The sequence below is a fragment of the Eptatretus burgeri genome, chromosome 9, assembly GCF_056783735.1.
Source record: "Eptatretus burgeri isolate ZD-2024b chromosome 9, Ebu_testis_v1, whole genome shotgun sequence".
NCBI lineage: Eukaryota > Metazoa > Chordata > Myxini > Myxiniformes > Myxinidae > Eptatretus > Eptatretus burgeri.
Window position 1 is genome coordinate 18,391,705 of NC_140969.1, and position 21,424 is coordinate 18,413,128.

Below are 21,424 nucleotides of genomic sequence, written 5' to 3' on the forward strand. Positions count from 1 at the left end.
GGTGACACGATAGGTTAGCCGGACAGAGACGATAAAGGGGGTTAGGGAGAGAAATTATAAAAGGAAATAAAATAAAATAAAATAAAATAAAAATAAGATAGGCTAAATTTGATTTTCACAAATTAAGGGAGTGGGTATGGACAGAGACAGGCAAAGGCGATAGGTTGGGAGCGAGACAGGAGGGTAGGTCCGAGCCCGCCTTCAGACCCGCCGGCACCACCGCACTCCCTCCACAACGAGACAAGAGGCCGGCCAGCTTCTTATGCCGGCCTGCTTGTGCTACAGCGGCCTGTTCCAGCCTTGCCATGCCTTGACCCCATGCCTGCTAGCTCTTGTGTTTGCATTTGCCCATCTCCATCAATTACCAAGTGCACCAGGATCATCGTGCAAGTTGCGGGGACGGCCCTGCAGGCAGCCCCGCCGACCATTGTGTTTGCTTGCGTCAGTGTCCATCCAGTATTCTGCAGGGACTGCCCTGCAGGCAGCTTCACCACGGAACTGCATTGAGCAGCCTGTGCACCGTGTTTTCCATCCATCCATCCATCCATCCATCCGCTCAGTTTTGTGTTTGCTTGCGTCAGTGCCCATCCAGTGTTCTGCAGGGACTGCCCTGCAGGCAGCCGCACACGGGGACTGCATTGGTGCAGCCCGTGCACCACTTGTGTTCACTGCTCAACTGCGCTCATTTCAAGGGGGAGGCCTGGGACTGCATTGGGCAGCCGGCCACCTTCTGTGATCATACCTGCATTTTTTCATGAGCCAGAGACTGCATTTGGGCAGCCTGGCTCCCTGCTTCAAGAATGGCCTGTAGGATGGCATATGGCATGCCGGGTTGGGGTGAGTTGCCTCCAGCAGCTGAAGACATGAAAAGGTTCTGTGACAGACAACGGGGCCTTTTGAACAGGCCCCGAAGACATCCGACTTTCAGCTGCGGAGCGCTCACCCTAAAATACTGAATAACTTTGCCATGCCCTTTTTCCCCACAGAGTCCATCAGTCCTGGGCCATGGTTTAGTGTAAAATGTATAAGGTTAAGTTAAGGTTAAAAATGTAAATGAGTTTTGCCCCCCTGCATGTTTGTCGTAGCGCCGGAAATTTTAGTTAAGTCGTCTGTATGAGTGAGTTTGTTTAGTTAGTTACCCAGCCTGTAGGTTATTTACTTTTGGGACACGGATTCACCAAATGTCACACTCAGGGATCCAAAGGTAAATCGTACTAGGGGAAACTTACATATGAAGGCACACGAAAATTTGACGAGTCTGTAAAAAGGGGAGGGGGTTATTATGGTTGTGAAAATATGGTTATTATGGTTATTATGGTTGTGAAAATTTATTATGGTTGTGAAAATTCACAGAACACCAATCAGGTTCCCCAGAGATCAGTTATGTCGATAAGTGTGTGTTCCAGGTTAGATTTCCCCACCAATGTCTAAAGGGCACTATTCATGTGCCGGGCTGTGCATCTTTGAGTGAGCTGTTATTGTGTTCTATCTTTTATTTCAAACAAACAGCATTTCTTCAACGACACCACTGCAACCATGCCACCTCCACCACTACAACAGCATCTCAGCAACTACGCCATCCCCACCACAGCGCCAACCCCGACATCTCAACCACCACACCATCTCCACAAACACCGCCATAGGAGCCACATTCGCCAGAAGGACGACCCTCCTCTACAAACAAAGAGAACAACTCGACAACTCCCGCCCCGATATTCTGGAATGGGTAAACAGAAGTGACGGTTGGGGCGGATCCCTCAGAACGGCGTAAGAAATAGAATGTCGGTTATCACACCAAAAGAGCCAAGCCGAACTCTCCTGGAATTTTCCCCCGCGCGCCGAGAAGGGAGGGGCGAACGCCCCGGGGTGATAAAGGGCCGCGTTGGAATGTCGAGAAGGCAGTTGGCGGTTGGCGAGTTGATGAGAGAGTCCCTCTCCTTGGTCTCCTTGCCGAGTTGGAGGCGTTGTTGGAGTTGGTCGTTGGAAGCGCAGTTGGAGTCGAGAGTTGAGTTGGGAGCTGGTGGAGTCCAGTCGAGTGCAGGCAGAGACATCAAGGGTCGCCCAGCAAGTCACCAAGAGGGTGGCAGGTAGCCTGCTCGGTCTCTCGGAGCCCCTGCGGTCCTCCCGGCTCCAAGCAATCATAAAGATTTACGAGCCCGGTGCTTTTCTTCTTTCTTTTCGGGGGTTTTTGCATGGAAGTCTGTGGTGCCTTGTCCTTTAAGTAGTGAACTGACTAAGTGCATGTGCATGGTAAAATAGATATCGGCTGCAGGTTTTCTTACTCGTGTCTTGTCCCCTACCCCCATTCATTGCCTTGCTTGCATATGTGCAATTGGAATAAATGTTCCCTATTGTTTGAATATTCACCTGCTCGTTGCATCCCTTCCTCCATTGAACTGCCATAATTGCGTTCGGAATAAATAGCTGGCCGATTAAGAGCCAATAAAACGTACATCTGGTCCGACGGGGCTTGGTGATAAAATCGCTCGGCAATCGCAAACGGAACGAGCTGCTTAAAAGCAGCTCGTTTTCGTGCAGGCTCCGTTGAGGTGTAAATCCCTGGCATTTCTGTCTGTGCGAATAATTAGGTACATCGACAATTCGGCGATCAACCCTGTAGCGCGTGGACAGAAGAGTTGGCTGATCTATGGTGTGGTTAACAACACCCGTAGCTGGGTTTCGGCGTTGATCCGAAAAGCTGCGACTGGATTGCCACGTTCGGTGGGCACGCGCGGCCGCAATCGGGATAAAGGCGGCCGTCCGCACGCCGGAGTGGTGAGAATCCACAACAAGATATATATATATATATATATATAAATATATATATATATATATATATATATATATATATATATATATATATATATATATATATACACATGCATACATACATACGTGTGTTAGAAGCTAAGCAAATGCAGGCCTCCCACCACGACAACAAAAACTTTGATTGTAAACCACAGGTAACACTTTAAAAATGCTTAGAGGGTACATATAATCACCTGTTGGACAAAGAGAGCTGAAATCAACGTACTTTAGTGGGATTTACAAAGACAGTAAACAACGGACAACAGATCTGGAACATGGGATTTTAACCTGGGTTAACCTGATCGTGAACCAGGGGTTCCGAAAGGTACTTGGAAAGACCAATCCAGCTTGGCACTTACAACAGGAAAACTAACAAAATGATAATACAGACAAACACAACCTCCTTCACCTTCGGTAGTGGAGGTAATTAATGTCCTCAAATTTAATCTGTGGTGGAAGATTGCTGCAGCTTTAACACGAGTACAAGCACAATGATAGATATCTGCACAAACCAGCTATCATCAAACCTTATGACAATGCAACAGGAGAGCAACGAACTCGTCTTGATCTGCATCAGATTGGTACAACAAGAATGAAATAAACAGGATGTTGATTGAGGTATGCTGATGGCCATCGGAAGAAAGGAGAGCCCACGTTTGACATTAACCCTTGGTCGGAGCAAAAGAGTTACAGACAGCCTCTGTGCAGTTCTTCTGCTTCGATAAAGTTAATGCCTGAATCATCAACTTCTCCTTGCTTCCCATGGTGGTTAACATACCTCAATCAACGTCCTGTTGATTTCATCCACGATGCAACAGTAGTTTGGTGCACCAACATACCTGTCTGTTTGTTTAGTGTTTTTGTTTGAGGGTCTTAGACTCATGGAAGAGCTGTCACACAATTCACGCACATACATGCAGACACACACAAGGCAACACGTGATTTGACCAGACAAACAAATGATTTAGCTGGTTTGAGGCAATATTTGGTCAGTACGTCACCAAGCGTTTGTGTGACAATCCTCTAGTCTTACGCAGGTTAGATAAGTGTGATTGGGCAAAGAGATTACCCTAATATATTTCAATTAACTGAATCGTCGGCGTGGAAAAAAATGGCAGGAACACTTAGCACACACGCAGGCTTTGGAAAATATTGATAATTCAATGGGTACACAACAGAACAAATACGGTCCAAAACCCATGTCCATGAAGAGACAGAGAGAGACAGAGACAGAGAGACAGAGATGAGGCAGAGTGCAAAAGCACAAGGTTGAACTTGAACATTATGATGCAGGCTTCGGTAAAAACGTCACGACGGGATCAAGATCAGAGCGCTGCCAGTGTCCAAGAGCTCCAGAGCAGAAGAGAAGCAAGAACGCCAAACCCATGGCTTTATCAACTCCACCCCACCCCCTCACTGAACCCCTTGCCTCCCACTTCCTCACCCCCAAGACCAACATCAGGGCACACAGGGCACCAGCCAATGATATCCAGTGCCAACACAGTGACAGCCTTGGCCAATGCACAGCACCACTCAAATGCATATGGGTGCTGTGGCCGACAAACAGTATATCAACTCGGTTCCTCCAATCAAAGGGGGCTGTGCTGTGAAGGGTCTACCTCTCAATGAATGCCAGGAGGGACTGGAGCTTCTTCCTCCTCTCTCATTGCCTTCCCATCAGTCGGGGCAGGAATATAAAATTTAGCCATGATGCTGGTGCTAATTTGCCTGCTCTTCATGAAAGACCCAAAGGATCTTGAATGTCCACAAACAGCTAATGCTCGCAAGCGTGTCTTCTGGCTTAACATCCTTCCAATGAATGGCACACACATCGATGAATTACAATGAACACAAAACACCAAGATGATAGTTTAAAGCTGGGCCAAAATTCAAACCCAAGATAAATAGCTCTAAAGCGAGTGCACATACCTCCAAGCAATCCTGCTCAATAAACCAGAGTGGTGTCAAAGCCACCCAATGCTCGCCTGTTTATACATTTATCGTTTTTCGTTTTTAAAAGACTAGTCTAATAATATTTTTTATAAAGCATTGCAGTGAAGTCTGATTGCGAACTTTCTCGCTGCAAAAAGTCAATTAAGGCTTTCTGAGGTAGGTAATGCCGATGGCCCGAACTGGAAGACGAACTTGAAGACTGGGTTAACACACAGACAGTGGGGGTTGGGGTGTTTCCACTGTTCAGATTAGACTCAAAGCAAGATCGATCGCTTTTTGTGGCTGATTTTCAGACGTTTTTGCGCTTGGTTTTTTTGTGCAACATTTGCGGCTTATAAACCAGTGCGGCTTGTGTGTGTTTAAATTCCAGATTTTTAAAAAATTTAGTGGATGCGGCTTATATAACGATGCGCTCAATGGTCCGAATTTTATGGTACTTGCCTTGCCATGAGAAATGCATCTAAAAGAAAAAGTAATATGTATGTTGGGAGTTAGAGTATGGACAGGAACGGATGGAAAACAGCATCCTGGTTGCCATGGCAACCACTTTAGATGATGAACGTATGTCATGACACACCGACTCCACAGTCTGTACCTATGTACCAAATATGAAACGTGAAAGTTGAAAACTTTGGGAGTTAGAGTGCGGACAGGAACGGACGGAGGACCGGTATCACATAATACGCCCCGATATATACATATATCGGGCATATAAAAAATAGTGTGGTTGATAAAAACATTAGAAAGGAAAAAAATAACTTGCACCAAAAACTTTAACATTTTCACGCTTACGCCGGAGGTATCGCTATAGCTCTCTGTTCTTCAAACAGGTGAGCTAAAAAGGAAAAAAAGATGATGGGTGTGAGCCACTGACTTTGCTACAGTGATGGAATTCATCTGGCTGTTGTTGATGTCATCTGTAAAATGTTTGGTAAAGTTGATGAGGAAGAAAAATAAACTGAGGAAGCCACTGATGAAACGATCAGAAGATGTTTAAGAGGAGGCGACAGAGAATGAAGGTAGGCATGAGGAAGTTCTCGATGAGAACATGGAGCTTGCAGACCATTCCAGTTGTGATTGGAAAGATTTGTTCGCATTTTTCGCAAATCCCCAATCAAAAATGATCTCCTCCAGAAACTATGCAAACCACAAAAGGGGAAAAATAATTGTCTTTGCACATGGACACTTGTCCCAGATGGAACTCACTGCTCATGATGCAAAAAAAAGGCATTGTTGTGAATGCTCCAATTGATCTATTTGCCATTGACCTTTCTCCCCTCTAAAGAGGAGATAAAGCTCATTTCAGAAATTGTCGAGGCCTTAGATTCTTCGAATTGGAGAAGTGAGTGCCTTGGCATTGGGCAAGACATGCTGACTTGATCAAGGCTGAAAAGAAAATATTTTTGAGTTTTTGCTGAGGAAGTTAAATGAACAGGTAAGATTAGAGAAAGAAGAAATGCAAATCTTGCTGGATTGTTGTACTATCGAGCGAGCACAAGTAGTCGTATGCACATCTCACTCTGGGAAGGTGATTCGCTGCTCCCACGTCCATGTATGAATTAAATCGTCAAGACAGCCAAAGACATTTACGTTCTCCTCTTCGAAAACCGTGGTAATGAGAATAAGGTCAAGGAAGACAATGAGGATCAAACAGTTGATAAAACAGAACTGCCAAAGAAATTAAACAAGGCAGAGGAAGTGGGTGCTTTGATATCAGAAAAGGAAGGAAGGAGGAAAAGAAAAAGCACTGGGTCAGGGAACTTCATCACAAGAACTGTTGAAATGTTTAGAGACAAAAATGGCCATATTGAAAAGCACCAAGGAACATCTAAATTCAGGGAGAGGTGGTATTCATTGCTGGAAGACTGTACCTCCAACCTCTGTGGAGGCAGAGAGAAGTTTCAGTGCAGTTGCCCTCTGTTACAAAACTGTGCACATCTTTGAATGACAAGACGCTTGACAAACTGTTTTTCTTTTTTCTTCGGTCTTATCTCATGCAATGGAATCAATAAAACTTTCTTACAATTATTTTCAGAAGGATTTAATTCTTCATCGATATTAAAATAGCAAATAATTATTTATCAAATTTGTCAAAACCAAAAATAACACCGCTTTGGGGGCAGAGCTTGGATAAAGCATGAACACTTCCGTGTCACGTTCGAAGGGTAATTATTTATCAGGAATCGAACCAATATTGCTTTTAATGATTTACATTCCGTATGCAGATTGGAAATTAATATACAAAGGGTCGACAGCCTCCACGGGACTGCACCGAAAAAAGTCGTCGCTGCACGATCCTAAAACGATCTCAAACAAGGAAAAGGGGCAATTTGGTCCATCATCGCCATGGTGTACTCCCGGGTTAATTTTTGCGACAGCGCTAAACATCAATCTTCTTGACGGTTTACTCAAGCGTAAATAACCCGATCTTGATCGGTGACCCAACTTGTAATGCTATATGCAAAAGGCAGTGTCCAAATTTGGATCGTATTATATCAATGCACACAGAGGGCTTGCGTGGTGAAGATGCCATTGAGATTTGTACAGTGGGGTGAACAAGTATTTGATACACTGCCGATTTTGCAGGTTTTCCCACTTACAAAGCACGTTCTGTAATTTTTAATAGAGGTCTGTAATTTTTTATCATAGGTACACTTCAACTGTGAAAGACGGAATGTAAAACAAAAATCCTGAAAATCACATTGTATGATTTTAAAATAAATAATTTGCATTTTATTGCATGAAATAAGTATTTGATCACCTACCAACCAGGAAGAATTCTGGCTCTCACAGACCTGTTAGTTTTGTCTTTAAGAAGCCCTCCCATTCTCCAATCATTACCTGTATTAACTGCACCTGTTTGAACTCGTTATCTGCATAAAAGACAGCTGTCCACACTCAATCAATCAGACTCCAACCTCTCCACAATGGGCAACACCAGAGAGCTGTCTAAGGACATCAGGGACAAAATTGTAGACTTGCACAAGGCTGAGATGGGCTACAGGACAATAGGCAAGCAGCTTGGTGAGAAGGCAACAATGTTGGCGCAATTATTAGAAAATGAAAGAAGTGCAAGATAATAGTCAATCTCCCTCGGTCTGGGGCTCCATGTAAGCTCTCACCTCGTGGAGCCTCAATGATCATGAGAAAGGTGAGGGATCAGCCCAGAACTACATGGCAGGACCTGGTCAATGACCTGAAGAGAGCTGGGACCACAGTACCAAAGAAAACCATAAGTAACACACTACGCCGTCATGGATTAAAATCCTGCAGCGCACGCAAGGTCCCTCTGCTCAAGCCAGCGCATGTCCTGGCCCGTCTGAAGTTTGCCAATGACCATCTGGATGATCCAGAGGAGGAATGGGAGAAGGTCATGTGGTCTGACGAGACCAAATTAGAGCTTCTTGGTTTAAACTCCACTCGCCGTGTTTGGAGGAAGAAGGATGACTACAACCCCAAGAACACCATCCCAACCGTGAAGCATGGAGGTGGAAACAACATTCTTTGGGGATGCTTTTCTGCAAAGGGGACAGGACGACTGCACTGTATTGAGGGGAGGATGGATGGAGCCATGTATCACGAGATCTTGGCCAACAACCTCCTTCCCTCAACAAGAGCATTGAAGATGGGGCGTGGCTGGGTCTTCCAGCATGACAACGACCCGAAACACACAGCCAGGGCAACTAACGAGTGGCTCCGTAAGAAGCATCTCAAGGTCCTGGAGTGGCCTAGCCAGTCTCCAGACCTGAACCCCATAGAAAATCTTTGGAGGGAGCTGAAAGTCTGTGTTGCCCAGCGACAGCCCCGAAACCTGAAGGATCTGGAGAAGATCTGTATGGAGGAGTGGGCCAAAATCCCTGCTGCAGTCTGTGCAATCCTGGTTAAGAACTTCAGGAAACGTCTGATCTCTGTAATTGCAAACAAAGGTTTCTGTACCAAATATTAAGTTCTGTTTTTCTGATGCATCAAATACTTATTTCATGCAATAAAATGCAAATTAATTATTTAAAAATCATACAATGTGATTTTCAGGATTTTTGTTTTAGATTCCATCTTTCACAGTTGAAGTGTACCTATGATAAAAATTACAGACCTTTACGTGCTTTGTAAGTGGGAAAACCTGCAAAATCGGCAGTGTATCAAATACTTGTTCTCCTCACTGTATGAAGCTACCACAGCAGCAGTATTAATTATTTGGGTTAGGAATATTACCTGTATCTCGCAGCTTGCTCATGCAAGAAGCACCAGGAAAAAATGGTCATTCCCGGGTTACAAGCTGCTGCCATGCATCTCACCGAGCCTCGTTTGTTGTCTGTATGCACGTCCTCAGAGGAGCGGGTTAACGAAACAGATGCTCAAATTTCAAAACAATTTTAACCTCACCAAAACCTCATCACAAAACATAAACACACCAATATTTTTATTCTTTAACAGCCACCATTATCCCACCTTTCTTGTGGGGTCGGCCGGTGGAAGCTTGGCACGAGTCTTCACAAACCGGCTGGTCAGGCCTGATGTTCAACTAGTTAGGGGAGGAATATTTGGAATTTGTTAATGGTGCCAGCGACAGCTCACCTACTCTTTGCGAAGGACACCGTGGGATCTTTAACTTCCACCAATGAATGCTGGCAGAAGGGACACCGGTTTAACGTCAATCTGAGGGACGGCATACACATTGATGAATCAACCTGCCTGTGAAACACTGGACTGACAGTTTATAGCTGGGTCGGGAATCAAACCCTGGCTAGACAGCTTAGAGGCGAGTGTGCATAAATACCTCCAGACTATTCTGTAAAAAAAAACACACAAATGGCATCTCAAAAAGAATGGGTGCCAAAACAGATTGTTGAAAGGCATCCTATAAATAGAAAGTTGCTCAGGTGTGGCTGAGAATAAATAAATAAATAAATAAATAAAAGCATGAAAAAAAAAAGATGCCGTGCAGAGCACGATACTTGCAACATCCACCCCCTCTCCAAAGGTTGCCATGGGTACATCAAATTGTCCATTTCATTTTATATATTATTTCCGAGTTTGTGGTTTCGTGTCGCGCTATCTTCGACTTTGTTCTGCGCTCGAGTAACGTGATATTCGGCTTACATTATCTCAAAGACCATATGAGGTGCATGGTACAAAAAAAAAAGGAAATAAAATGGTTCTGAAACAGTGAAATCATATTCCACTTACTGCATTAAAGTAAAATTACTACTGATACTCTGCATCAGTTCCTTTCTCAAACACACCCACCCCAACATGTCGCGCAGAGCGCAGGTTATGCTAGTTAAGATTAAAATTGACAATCTTAATCAAGGCTCAGGTCAATCGGATGAAAATTGATTTTCGAAGTTTGACCTCAAGAGCAACAGTCTTCTCAATTGTGACTACCTCGACAACTTGGTGAAGTTTCATGATGATCGGTTTAAAATTGTGACCCGTAGGCGATTGACAAACAAACAGACAATAACAAAATCGACTGACCTATATAACTTGAAAAATTTTTTTCGATTTTGTAAGTAATCAATAGAATTGTGGGAAGAAATATTTTTCAAGCGGTCTTACCAGAGAAACTGCCAGATGGTGATGCTTTCTGTTTTAACAATGACGAATCGGAAAGAACGAGGTCATTCTACGAGCCCTCCTCCGGTTACTAAATCGGACAACTTCCCCGAGCATGACTTCTTAGGTCTTCTGAAGGGCTCGACGCACACACGTCAAGGCATCCGATATCTGAGAAAGAGAGCTCGAGCATCAACAAACATTCGTCAAAGATACATGAAGCTTCACGTCTTCGAGACGTAGACCAACAACTATGATCATCTGCTTTTTAGAAAGGAGTAGAGTTTTCAAAATGCAACACCACACTACAGTCCTAGTCTACAGTCAGGGTGTACATAGACATTTTGAAACGTCAGATGTTTGTATTTCATGTTCCAATCTTTATGGCCTGTCAGTGAGAGATTGGTTCTTCACAACAATGTCCACAAAATTGCGTCGTGCTCCCGACCTCTCTCTTCTCTCTCTCTCTCGAGTGCAGCCTGTGGCTGCTGGTTGCATCATTGGTTGGGACGCGGCTATGCCGCTGATGCAGTGTCCCCTCTTACCAGTTACACTGGTGCTCATTTTGCCGACCTCGGAAGGATGCTGAGTCAACCTCCTGGTGTATTTTAATTCAGCAGCCCAACGGGGCTTGAACTCAGGACCCTCGGATCCCAAGCCGCCACCCTCGGATCCCAAGCCGCCACCCTCGGATCCCAAGCCGCCACCCTCGGATCCCAAGCCGCCACCCTCGGATCCCAAGCCGCCACCCTCGGATCCCAAGCCGCCACCCTCGGATCCCAAGCCGCCACCCTCGGATCCCAAGCCGCCACCCTCGGATCCCAAGCCGCCACCCTCGGATCCCAAGCCGCCACCCTCGGATCCCAAGCCGCCACCCTCGGATCCCAAGCCGCCACCCTCGGATCCCAAGCCGCCACCCTCGGATCCCAAGCCGCCACCCTAAGATCCCAAGCCGCTACCCTCGGATCCCAAGCCGCCACCCTCGGATCCCAAGCTGCTACCCTCGGATCCCAAGCTGCTACCCTCGGATCCCAAGCCGCTACCCTCAGATCCCAAGCCGCCACCCTAAGATCCCAAGCCGCTACCCTCGGATCCCAAGCCGCCACCCTAAGATCCCAAGCCGCCACCCTCAGATCCCAAGCCGCTACCCTCGGATCCCAAGCCGCCACCCTAAGATCCCAAGCCGCCACCCTCAGATCCCAAGCCGCCACCCTAAGATCCCAAGCCGCCACCCCAACCACTAAGCCAACACCAGGCTTGAGGTGCCGACCAGCCACCGCGCACATTGTGCCTTGATCAATTTGAACACACTCTGCCACCGTTTAACCTTTTCATTGAAACAAAAACGTGTTTTCTTTTCAAGGTGTGTTGCCATCACCTTGATGTTGTGACAACACGCGACACTCGTTCAGCAGAACGTGGTTGTCGTTTTAAACAATAGTTTATGCCGAAAGGTACAATTGTGCATTATTTTATATACTTAGGATGAACCAACTGTCAAGTATTTTATCCCACACAACCACAACCACAACCACCACCCGAGACCCACCGCTCATGGAACCCAGCGTGCTCTTCTGGCCGTCAACCACAACAACCACCACCACCCGAGACCCACCGCTCATGGAACCCAGCGTGCACCTCTGGCCGTCAACCACAACCACCACCACCACCACCACCACCACCCGAGACCCACCGCTCATGGAACCCAGCGTGCTCTTCTGGCCGTCAACCACAGCGTCTTGAGGGCCTTTTTATATGGTGAACGCGTCCGTTCTTCCAAGTCAGAGCACACAGAGTCCAGAGGGCGTGTATGAAACACCGCGCAACAGTAAGTTATTCACGTTGTCGTCCCTCCGACGGTGCTGAGGAGAAAACGGCGAGTAAAGAAGCTTCGAATCACAACAACGACGCCCGTCCGAGGAAGGGGGCGCTCGGGTGTAGAGCTTAAGGAAAATGCGACGCCTCAACAAGCATCTTCATTTTAAAAACAAGTCAACCTTTGTTTACCTCACATTTAGCGAGAAATATTCAACATATTACCTTCAATACATTTACGCGTCGAATATTCGAGAATATATATCAAAATGTTTTTTCACGTTTAATTTCTTCAGTCGACGTATCTCACATCGCCTTTTCTCCGCAATGAGCACGACCAAAATAGTTCGCTGCGATTGGATTACGCTTGCAATGACGTCACCCAATCCGACCAATCGCCGTGCAAAAGCAAGAGTTCGATAACGAGCCGGACCAACGGTAAACGGCAATACGGTGAAGCCCCTCGTTTGGACTGTACCACTAACAACATTTCAAGGGGTGCGGAACTTTAATTGATTCCGGGGTAGTGAATCGGTTTTTTTTTTTGTTTTACGTTTCCATCTTCATGTTATCTCTCCGACCTCCAACCCTCCGACCTCCAACCCTCCGACCTCCAACCCTCCGACCTCCAACCCTCCGACCTCCGTGTCCATCGTCACCGCAGGGAACAAGAAGACCGTTGATGACAGGAAACCTGCATCGAGTGAAGCAGTCCATCGCTTGCTGAGGTACGGTCTGAATTCTCCATTCCCACTGAAAAGACGAAGAATGATGGTATTTCCCCCCGATTCGACTAACCCTCCCGTTTAATTCCCAATTTTTATTTTTCCTTGTTATGCTGGAAGCACAACTGTCGTGAGGTAATTTAATAGTAATGATGTCGTGAGGTAATTTACTGATAAAGAATTTACATTCCTTAGGATCTTTCATGGAAAAGTACGTTCCTTTTTCTCGACACAAGGTCGAGGCTCATGGAAGTGCAAGGTGACGAAGGGTATGACTGAACTGACAGGAGGACGCTGTTGTAGGTCTTGCGCAAGATAGGCTAAAGGGATCATATCAAGAAACTGGCACCAGGGCCTACTGCTGAAGCTGCATGAGGTAAAAAAAAAAGGACAAACACCGAATCCACTTGATCTCCAACCTGCTGCTGAACGGACAAACCAGCACAACCTACAACCTCAAGAATGGAGTTCCACAAGGCTCTGCTTTGGTGCCCCTACTGTTCAATGAGTACACGCATGACCTCCCCGAGACAACGGGTACAAAAGTTGCCGACGCCGATGACCTGGCAATCCTGCGTCACGGAAAGTCCTTTTGAGGAAGTCGATTAGTCGAGGTCACTCTCAGCCAAGATGTTGCTGCTGTGGACCACTACTACCACCAGCGGCACCTATGTCTCAACATCTGGAGGTGAAACAGCTGCTCGAGTTTGCTTTATCCGCAGACTAGCTGGCCACGACTGGTGAGCTGATTTCATTACCTTACGTACCTCACCACTTGCCTTGGTGTACCACCCCTGCGGAATACTGCGTGTCTGCATCGCGAAGGAACTACCACACCGCGAAGGTGGATATGCACCTCAACTCTTCCTTGAGGACCATCAGTGGATGCCCTTGCCTTACACCCACCCATCACCTCCCAGTCCTTGCGGGCATCCATCCCCATCACATTAGCAGAGCAGCCATCAATGAATCTCAGAACATTGACCACCCACTGCACAAGCGAAGAGATCTACCCCCCCCAACCCCCGAGGAAACATACACAGTAGATGAAGCAATGGTGTACCGATCAAACCAACAGCCATCTACAACACCTTCCAACTTCCACCACACACCCCCTAGTTGTAATCTGCTTCAGAAGGAATGGTGTCGCTTTAACCGGCTCTGAAAGAATGTTTGCAGATTCCATCACATGTTCTCCTGTGACCTTGCTGATCCATCTGACCAAGCGTGGCCTCCTCCAGACTGCAGGTCATCTCCTACAAGACTGCCCCATACATCACTGAGACTCCTAGAGGGAGGATGGCAAGAAACTCCCTGACGACAAGGGCCCGAGGCTTGCTGAACACAGCTAACTTCACGTCGTCGACCAACGACTCAGACACCCCACATATAATAATGTCGAGTGCTTTCAAATCTACAGGAGCCATGAGCAAGAGAGGCACCAACCCATAGGGGAAAGTGCTACTACTACAATGGCTTATGGATGACAAAGGCCAAAAAGATTGTCAATAGTTCTGATTTTTCAAGGAATTACTTGGATTGACAGAGGATGCCCAGGCAGCTGGCTTTCCTGGTTGGCCCAGGAGAAAGAGACAACCTCTTCCGGTGGATCACCAAGGAAATAGAGAGGTGGGTTCATGTGATGAATGAGAGGGTGTGACTATGACAGTTTACCGGGTTGAAGGAAAATGCCATTTATCAGACCAGCATATACTCCAATCCAGATAAGCAGAGTTGCACAGCTGTGGTTTGCCGATTACGTTTACTGTACGACAGTGGGGGAGTCTGCAAAAATCGAGAGAGGGTTCTTCAGAGCATCAGAGAGTTCATTTATGTCAATGAACAAGAATGGGCCCAGGACACTACCTTGGGCAACTCAAGCTTCCTTGGGAGAGGAGAGGAGAGGAGAGGAGAGGGTTCCATTGATAGCAACATGTTGCCTCCGTGAATGGAGGAAATCAGAAATCCAGTAATGTATGCCACAGACAGAGCTCGGCAAGGAGAGTCAGAAGCAGGACTGTTGAATACCGAGAAGTGTCCAGAGAGACAGTTCAGGCTAATTACACAGTCCTACCTCATCCCCATCATTGTTTAACAAAATTTTAATCATACAATATTCCATTACCAATACATTAAGAAGCCTGGTGTTGGCTTAGCGGTTGGGGTGGCGGCTTGGGATCCAAAAGGTCCTGAGTTCAAGCCCCGTTGGCCGCTGAATTAATACACCAGGGGGTTGACTCAGCCTGTCATCCTTCCGAGGTCGGCAAATTGAGTACCAGCTTGCTGGGATAATTGAGCCATTCGAGTATCCTGCGCCGGAGTGGCGACCCGTCCAGGATTGTGCCCAATAGCCCAGGAAACTGCTTCGGCAGCACCGACACTCTCTGCACAGAGTATGGTTCCAATTATTATTATTATAATACGTTAAGACTAATCACCCTTGATGCTCTCCCAGGCAAGCTGGCCACCAAAAATTGAGTTTGTGTAGTTACCTCCAAGTGTTTGTCTGTGAGCAGGATATCTCAGAGTTTTGGATTGAATTTGGTGGACAGGTTGGGTGTGTGATGAGGACAAATCGATTTAGATTTTGGTGAAGATCCGGATACTGCAATTTTTCTCTCATTTATTGCAGCCACAGGTTGCTCCATGAGGGTGAGCGAGTAGTAATGAGCCTGCTATAAGCCAGAAAAGGTGTGCTTTTATTATGTATATATTAGCCTTACTCTTCATTGCTCCCACTTCCTCCTGCCCCCCCCCTCCCTTGCCTCCCACAACCCCAAATGACACATGAGCTCACTGCTCAGATGAAAAGGGGCAGCACTGTACAATTTTATCATAAACTGCCCAGAGTTCAGTGCACTCTGAGCAATATACGATATTGACGACACCTGGAAGTGGGAGAGCTGCATAAAGTTTGAATATGTTCTCACCGAGTTTGGTGTTACTCCAACCATGTTTTAAATCTGGTAACTACAGTGAGGGGTTAGTTTGTTTGTTTGTTTATTTATTTCACTGCACTGTCAGAATATTTAATACCAAGCACAAATTTCTGTATTCGTCTCCAATAACCAAGCAGAATGTGTGGAACAACAACGGATGAGACAGACAGGATGTTGAGGTTATGCGAAGCACTGTGGCAAGCAAGAAGCTGAGTTCCAGGCATTACCCCCTCTCTTTTGCTCTGACGAAGGGTCAATGCTTGAAATGTCAGCGTCTTTCTTGCCACGGCAGTTAGCATACCTTAACATCCTGTTGATTTCATCCCTTGTTCCACCTGACCGCAGACAGATAGATACAAACCTTCACCAGCAAGCCAGTTATTCATTCTACAAAATAAATGGTGGGTTGGTATTTCTGGAAAATTGTATCAAATGGCCATTCCATCCATTGGGACCACAGTCTGTGCAGAGCGTTGGTGCTGCCTCAGCAGTCTCCTTGGCTATTGGGTACAATTCTGGACGGGTCGCCACTCCGACATAGGATACCAGCAAGCTGGCACTCATTTTGCCGACCTCGGAAGGATGACAGGCAGAGTCAACCCTACCTCGTATTAATTCAACAGCCGAGGGGGATCTGAACTCAGGATCCCAGGATCCCAAGCCCACCACCCTAACCATTAAGCCAACACCAGGCATAAATGGCCATTGGTCATCATTTTGTATGCAGCACATGGTTGCTGGTTCGCATCGTTTCCTGGGAACGTGTCTGGACCACTGATGCAGTTTCCCCTGTCAGTTGGAGAAGGAATTTGACCATGGTGCCAGGGACCATGGTGCACTCCTCATGAAACAACGAATGCTCGCAGACAGGCCACCTCGGCTAATGTCCATCCGAGGGACAGCACACACAGTGACAAATCACCTGCCCCTCTCTGCAGAACACGAGGATAACAGCAATATACCTGTGTCCTGATTGCAACTGCATTGAGAAAGCTCAGAGGTTAATGCGCATACCTGGAGCCCTTATAGTTTGGTATTGTATGTACATTGGACCAGGAATCAATCGTGTCTGAAGAGTGCAACAAGAATCATTTGAACAAGACTCGGTGCTGTCCCTGTTAGAGCATCCGCTCTGAATCTGGGAGGTCGGCTGTTTGAGCCGCATCAAATATATATATTTTTAATGGTACGTGCGATATCCTTGCTTGCCACAGAGCACAGGCAACCATTGCACAGGATCCATGGTTGAAGTTCCTTGTAAGGGAACTTATAAACTATACCGCTGATGCGGTGTCTGCTGTAGGTTAGCGTGACGGCAACAGCTCGCCCACTCTATGTAGAAAGGCACCATGGATTGTTAAACGTCCGCGAACAAATGCTAGCAGCCGGGTCACCAGCTTTACATCCATTCGACGGTATGCACACTTAATATGATGCAACACCCTGTCTGTGAATCAGGTATCCCACAACCAAGCCGAGAATAGCTGGCTGGGCCGAGAAATAAAAAGACTCGACAGCTCAAACGATTTGTAGCTGGGCCGAGAGTCGAACGTCGATCGAGACAACTCAAATGCAAGTGCACAAGCACTACATCATCGTATCAGGACTATAATTGATGGGGAATGAAAAAATTAATGAAACTTTTCAGTGATAAATACAAAACTTCAGCAACCACAAGCATATTCCACCAGTGACAGTGTTTACCAAACAGCAATTCAAGGCCAATTCCTCTGCTGCTTCTCCTTCTTCTTACTTTACTCCCAACAGTTAGGGCTCGGCCATTAGGATTCACCTTCTCCATTCCCCTCTATTCTCCACATATTCCTCTCTCAATCCCACACTCTTCAAATCTCTTTCTACGACCTATCTTCACCAGAATCGAATCAATTCATCCTCGTCACACACCCAACTTGTCCACCAAGTTTCGTCCAAACCCGTCCATAACTTTTGAGACATCCTGCTCAGACAGGCAAGACAGAGGTGACAGCCTCTATACACCTTTGGTGGTGGATGTAAAAATCGGGTTAAAATAATTATGTACACAGGATGAGTCTGGTGCTGGCTTGATGGTTAAGGTGACTGGCTTAAATGTGGATGTGCAGTGCAGCAAGTGCTGTGACAGGGACTCGATCTGTGTCCTGCTGCCTTGTCAAGTTAGGGAGTTTGATTTGAATTTAACGAGCTGAGCACGGTCACGAATAAACGATGGCATATTTGCTTTGCAGCGTGGCTGGAATTCAAATTCCAGGCGAGAGCGTGTTTGCCACACAAAAAATTACGGGCTGCGTCGTTGCAAGAAAAAAACAAAATTGTAACCTGGTGAAAGGTTAATAGGGAACAACTGGTATTTCTGATCATAGGATCAAAGGAGGTACCGTCTAGCCAAATTATCATGTTGATCTCATGCCGGAAAGAATAGTTGTTGAACCGAGTGAAGAGGTGCTGAACATTGCAGTGAAATAAGTGGGTCAGACGATATTACAATGCACTTCAAAAGATTAAATCAATTGCTTTTTCTAACTACCTCCTTACAATCAAATAACTAACCAAATACAGCACTGGAATAATAGGAGGAACCAAAACAGACAAAGATGGACTCATCAGGAGGTTTGGGAGCTGCTACTCTACCCTCAAACCCAACCATGCACATAATACATAATTATGCCAAACACAAGCTGATCAAGAACGGTACTCAGTGAGTAGAGCGCGTACCTCCGCCAGGCTGAACAGTTTACATTTTGTATCCCTTCGATATGATAGGCCGCATCTAGATCCGGACCCGAACCAAAATCTTATCGGCTTGTGCTCATCACAAACCCAACCTGAACACCAAGTTTCATCCGAATCTGCACATAACTTTTTGAGACCGTGTTCAGACAGATACACAGCGGTGAATACAAAACCTCCATCCACCTTCAGTGGTGGAGGGAACAAAGCTTTGACGAGCGAGTGTAATTAATGAGCTAGGCGGTTGTTTCCCCTCACTCTTTTCACATCCTTATTTATACTGCACCAGCAAATCTGGCCCACAGCTGTGCACCATTGACTTGCACCATCCTCAGCTCTGAATCAGACAGTAGGAACAAATGGGAGTTCTAGTTGAACCAACCCACTCAGGAGTTTTGTCACTTTTCTTTTTAATACAACTAACAATTGTGCATACAAGGGTGTAAAATACAAATGATCCTTTTTTTAAAAAAATGTTTTTTCCTTCCCAGTGGTTCTTGCTCAGTTGCCTTCATGATGCCACTCATCCACAGAGTGCTGCTGACATGGCTTTTCACCATGTTCTTTTTGGTCCTCGTTGTGCTGAAGTTAGACAATCGTGCACCTTGGAATTGGTTCTTGGTTTTCATTCCACTGTGGGTGTTCGATTTGATACTGCTCCTCATCCTGATTGTGCGCCTCATCAGCAACTGCCGTACTGGCTATGACCAGGCGGAAGTTTCCTTACGAAAGGAGGTCTGGTACTTAGTGGCGATGCTCCTTAAGGTGTCTTTCCTGCTGGTGCTTTGCTTTCACCTTGAGGGCTTTACCACAGCACCCTTGTACCTGCTCTTCATTCCACTTTGGCTGTTGCTGCTCGGAGCAATGATTGACCTCGGGCACCATGTTTTCTGTGTACTGTCCTAGCAGGAACCTTGGGACTTGAAAGCCATGACGACTGCGGTAAATTCCTTGCAATTGTGAATTGCACCACCACAATTGAGCACGCCTTGCAGGGCTGAATTAAGAATAGGCGTTCTATATATATATATATATATATATATATATATATATATATATATATATATATATATATATATATATATATATATATATATATATATATATATATATATATATATATATATATATATATATATATATATATATATATATAGGAAGGCTATGAAACAAAAACGTTGGGAAGGAAGGGCCAAGTGTGGAGGTTGGGGTGGATGATCCATTACCATTGATCCACAGGTTTTCAAAGTGATCAATTACCATTTTACCCATGTATTTAAATAGATGATTCCTTTTTGTGATCCACAATTTTAGTTAAAGTGTGAGTTGTTCCTGTGTTTTAACTTGCTCACCAATTTGAGGAACTCCGTGTGTTGAAGTTGTCATCATCACTCGTCACAAAATTCTTATGAACTAATAAGCAGCAATGCAAAGTTGCATCCTGGATACAAGAACACAGAACCTGCCCTTATGAAGACCGGGATCTTTTGCACAATTGTCATAATGCAAAGAAATGAGAGACACAGAGCTAACGTAGCACTCCTTGACAAAAGTGGCAAATTCAATTCAAAACCATTGCAACCACAATGGCAGTCAAAACTTTTTTAAAACATATTACCAGCAGGCAAGTTAACTGAGCTTGAAATGATTTCAACCTTTTCGCTTCTCTGTAATAACTTATATTAAACCTGTGAATATTTATGTTGCCTTTGGTCTTGGATTCCTTTTCCCTTGAATGAAAATGTGAGACAAACAATCCTAAGGATAATTCACTGGCTGGTGTTTGTTTGTCACGCTACTCCTACAGTTGTGGGACAATTACATCCAGACTTGCTACACAGGATCAGCATAGCCCAAATTAATGTGCAGGGGTGTTTTTATCCTTGCCGGTGGTATTGGGGGTTGGGGGAGGTGAAAGGTGGATGCAAATTCTCGATGTGAATGTCTATCGAGTAGCGCCAACTCTAGGTGGGGGAGGGTATTACAAGTCTCCACCATTTACAGTACAGTGTTCCTGTCCCCACGTTTTCCAGTTCAATGAGGTGTTTTGAATTATAATAAGTTGGAATGTTTTTCCTTCATGCACATGACCCTGGTTATTTATTTATTTTGCATATACAGAGCTGTCAGTTGCCGATACACCACCCAAATAAAGGTATGCGTCAGAAGAACGTGGTGCATGCTTGGAACAAGATCGCCCGCAGGGCGGGTACTCTGCTAGTGTTCAGCAATAAGTGAAAAATGCATATTTTTGTTGATGCAGCTCACAAAGTCTCAGATTGGTGGAACATTGCTAAACATCCACTTGAAAGAAAACCCCCCAAAAAAAATGTACAAGTTGTGCTTTCTTCTACTTTACCAAGCAAATGCTCACAACCGATTGCTGACGTAACCCTATATATATATATATATATATATATATATATATATATATATATATATATATATATATATATATATATATATATATATATATATATATATATATATATATATATATATATATATATATATATATATATATATATATACATATATATATATATATATATATATACATATATATATATATATATACATATATATATATATATATATATATATATATATATATATATATATATATATATATATATATATATATATATATATCACAAGCATTTCTGAGATTTGCACAAGCCAGGAGTAATGCACTACGAATCGTGATACGGTCGACGGATGCAACTAACATTTGATTGTGAAACGTCAGCTCAGCGATGTGAGATGCGTGTTTATAAAAGCACACCTACTGATGCTTCGTTCAATCCTTCGTTCGTACAAGGCTACGGGGTAGCATCATTGGCAGAGGGCACAGCTGTGTGGCTGATGTAATGCCCTCTGCTGGTTAGGACAGGAATTCGT

The 21,424-nt window shown here is 45.2% G+C and overlaps 2 protein-coding genes across 7 annotated transcripts in view; one reads left to right on the forward strand and one right to left on the reverse strand.

The window, feature by feature from the left end:
- LOC147019643 (protein PHTF2-like) overlaps positions 1-12,010 on the reverse strand; it is a 114,698-nt gene extending 102,688 nt beyond the window's left edge. For all 6 annotated transcript variants that reach the window (XM_085894234.1, XM_085894233.1, XM_085894232.1 and 3 more), the window contains exons 1-2: positions 11,867-12,010; positions 10,321-10,488 (exon numbers count right to left, since the gene is read on the reverse strand). The gene's annotated coding sequence lies outside the window, so the exon portion shown is untranslated. The remainder of the gene's footprint in view (positions 1-10,320; positions 10,489-11,866) is intronic.
- Positions 12,011-12,643: 633 nt separating this feature from the next.
- Positions 12,644-20,222, forward strand: TMEM60 (transmembrane protein 60). Its single transcript, XM_085894235.1, has 2 exons — positions 12,644-12,860; positions 19,015-20,222. The coding sequence occupies exon 2, from the start codon at positions 19,037-19,039 to the stop codon at positions 19,427-19,429; it is 393 nt and encodes a 130-aa protein (XP_085750361.1). The 5' UTR covers positions 12,644-12,860; positions 19,015-19,036; the 3' UTR covers positions 19,430-20,222.
- The last annotated feature ends 1,202 nt before the right edge of the window (positions 20,223-21,424 follow it).

Excerpts from the sequence above, each read along its gene's own strand:
- TMEM60 (XM_085894235.1), top strand. The coding sequence starts at position 19,037 with ATGATGCCACTCATCCACAGAGTGCTGCTGACATGGCTTTTCACCATG.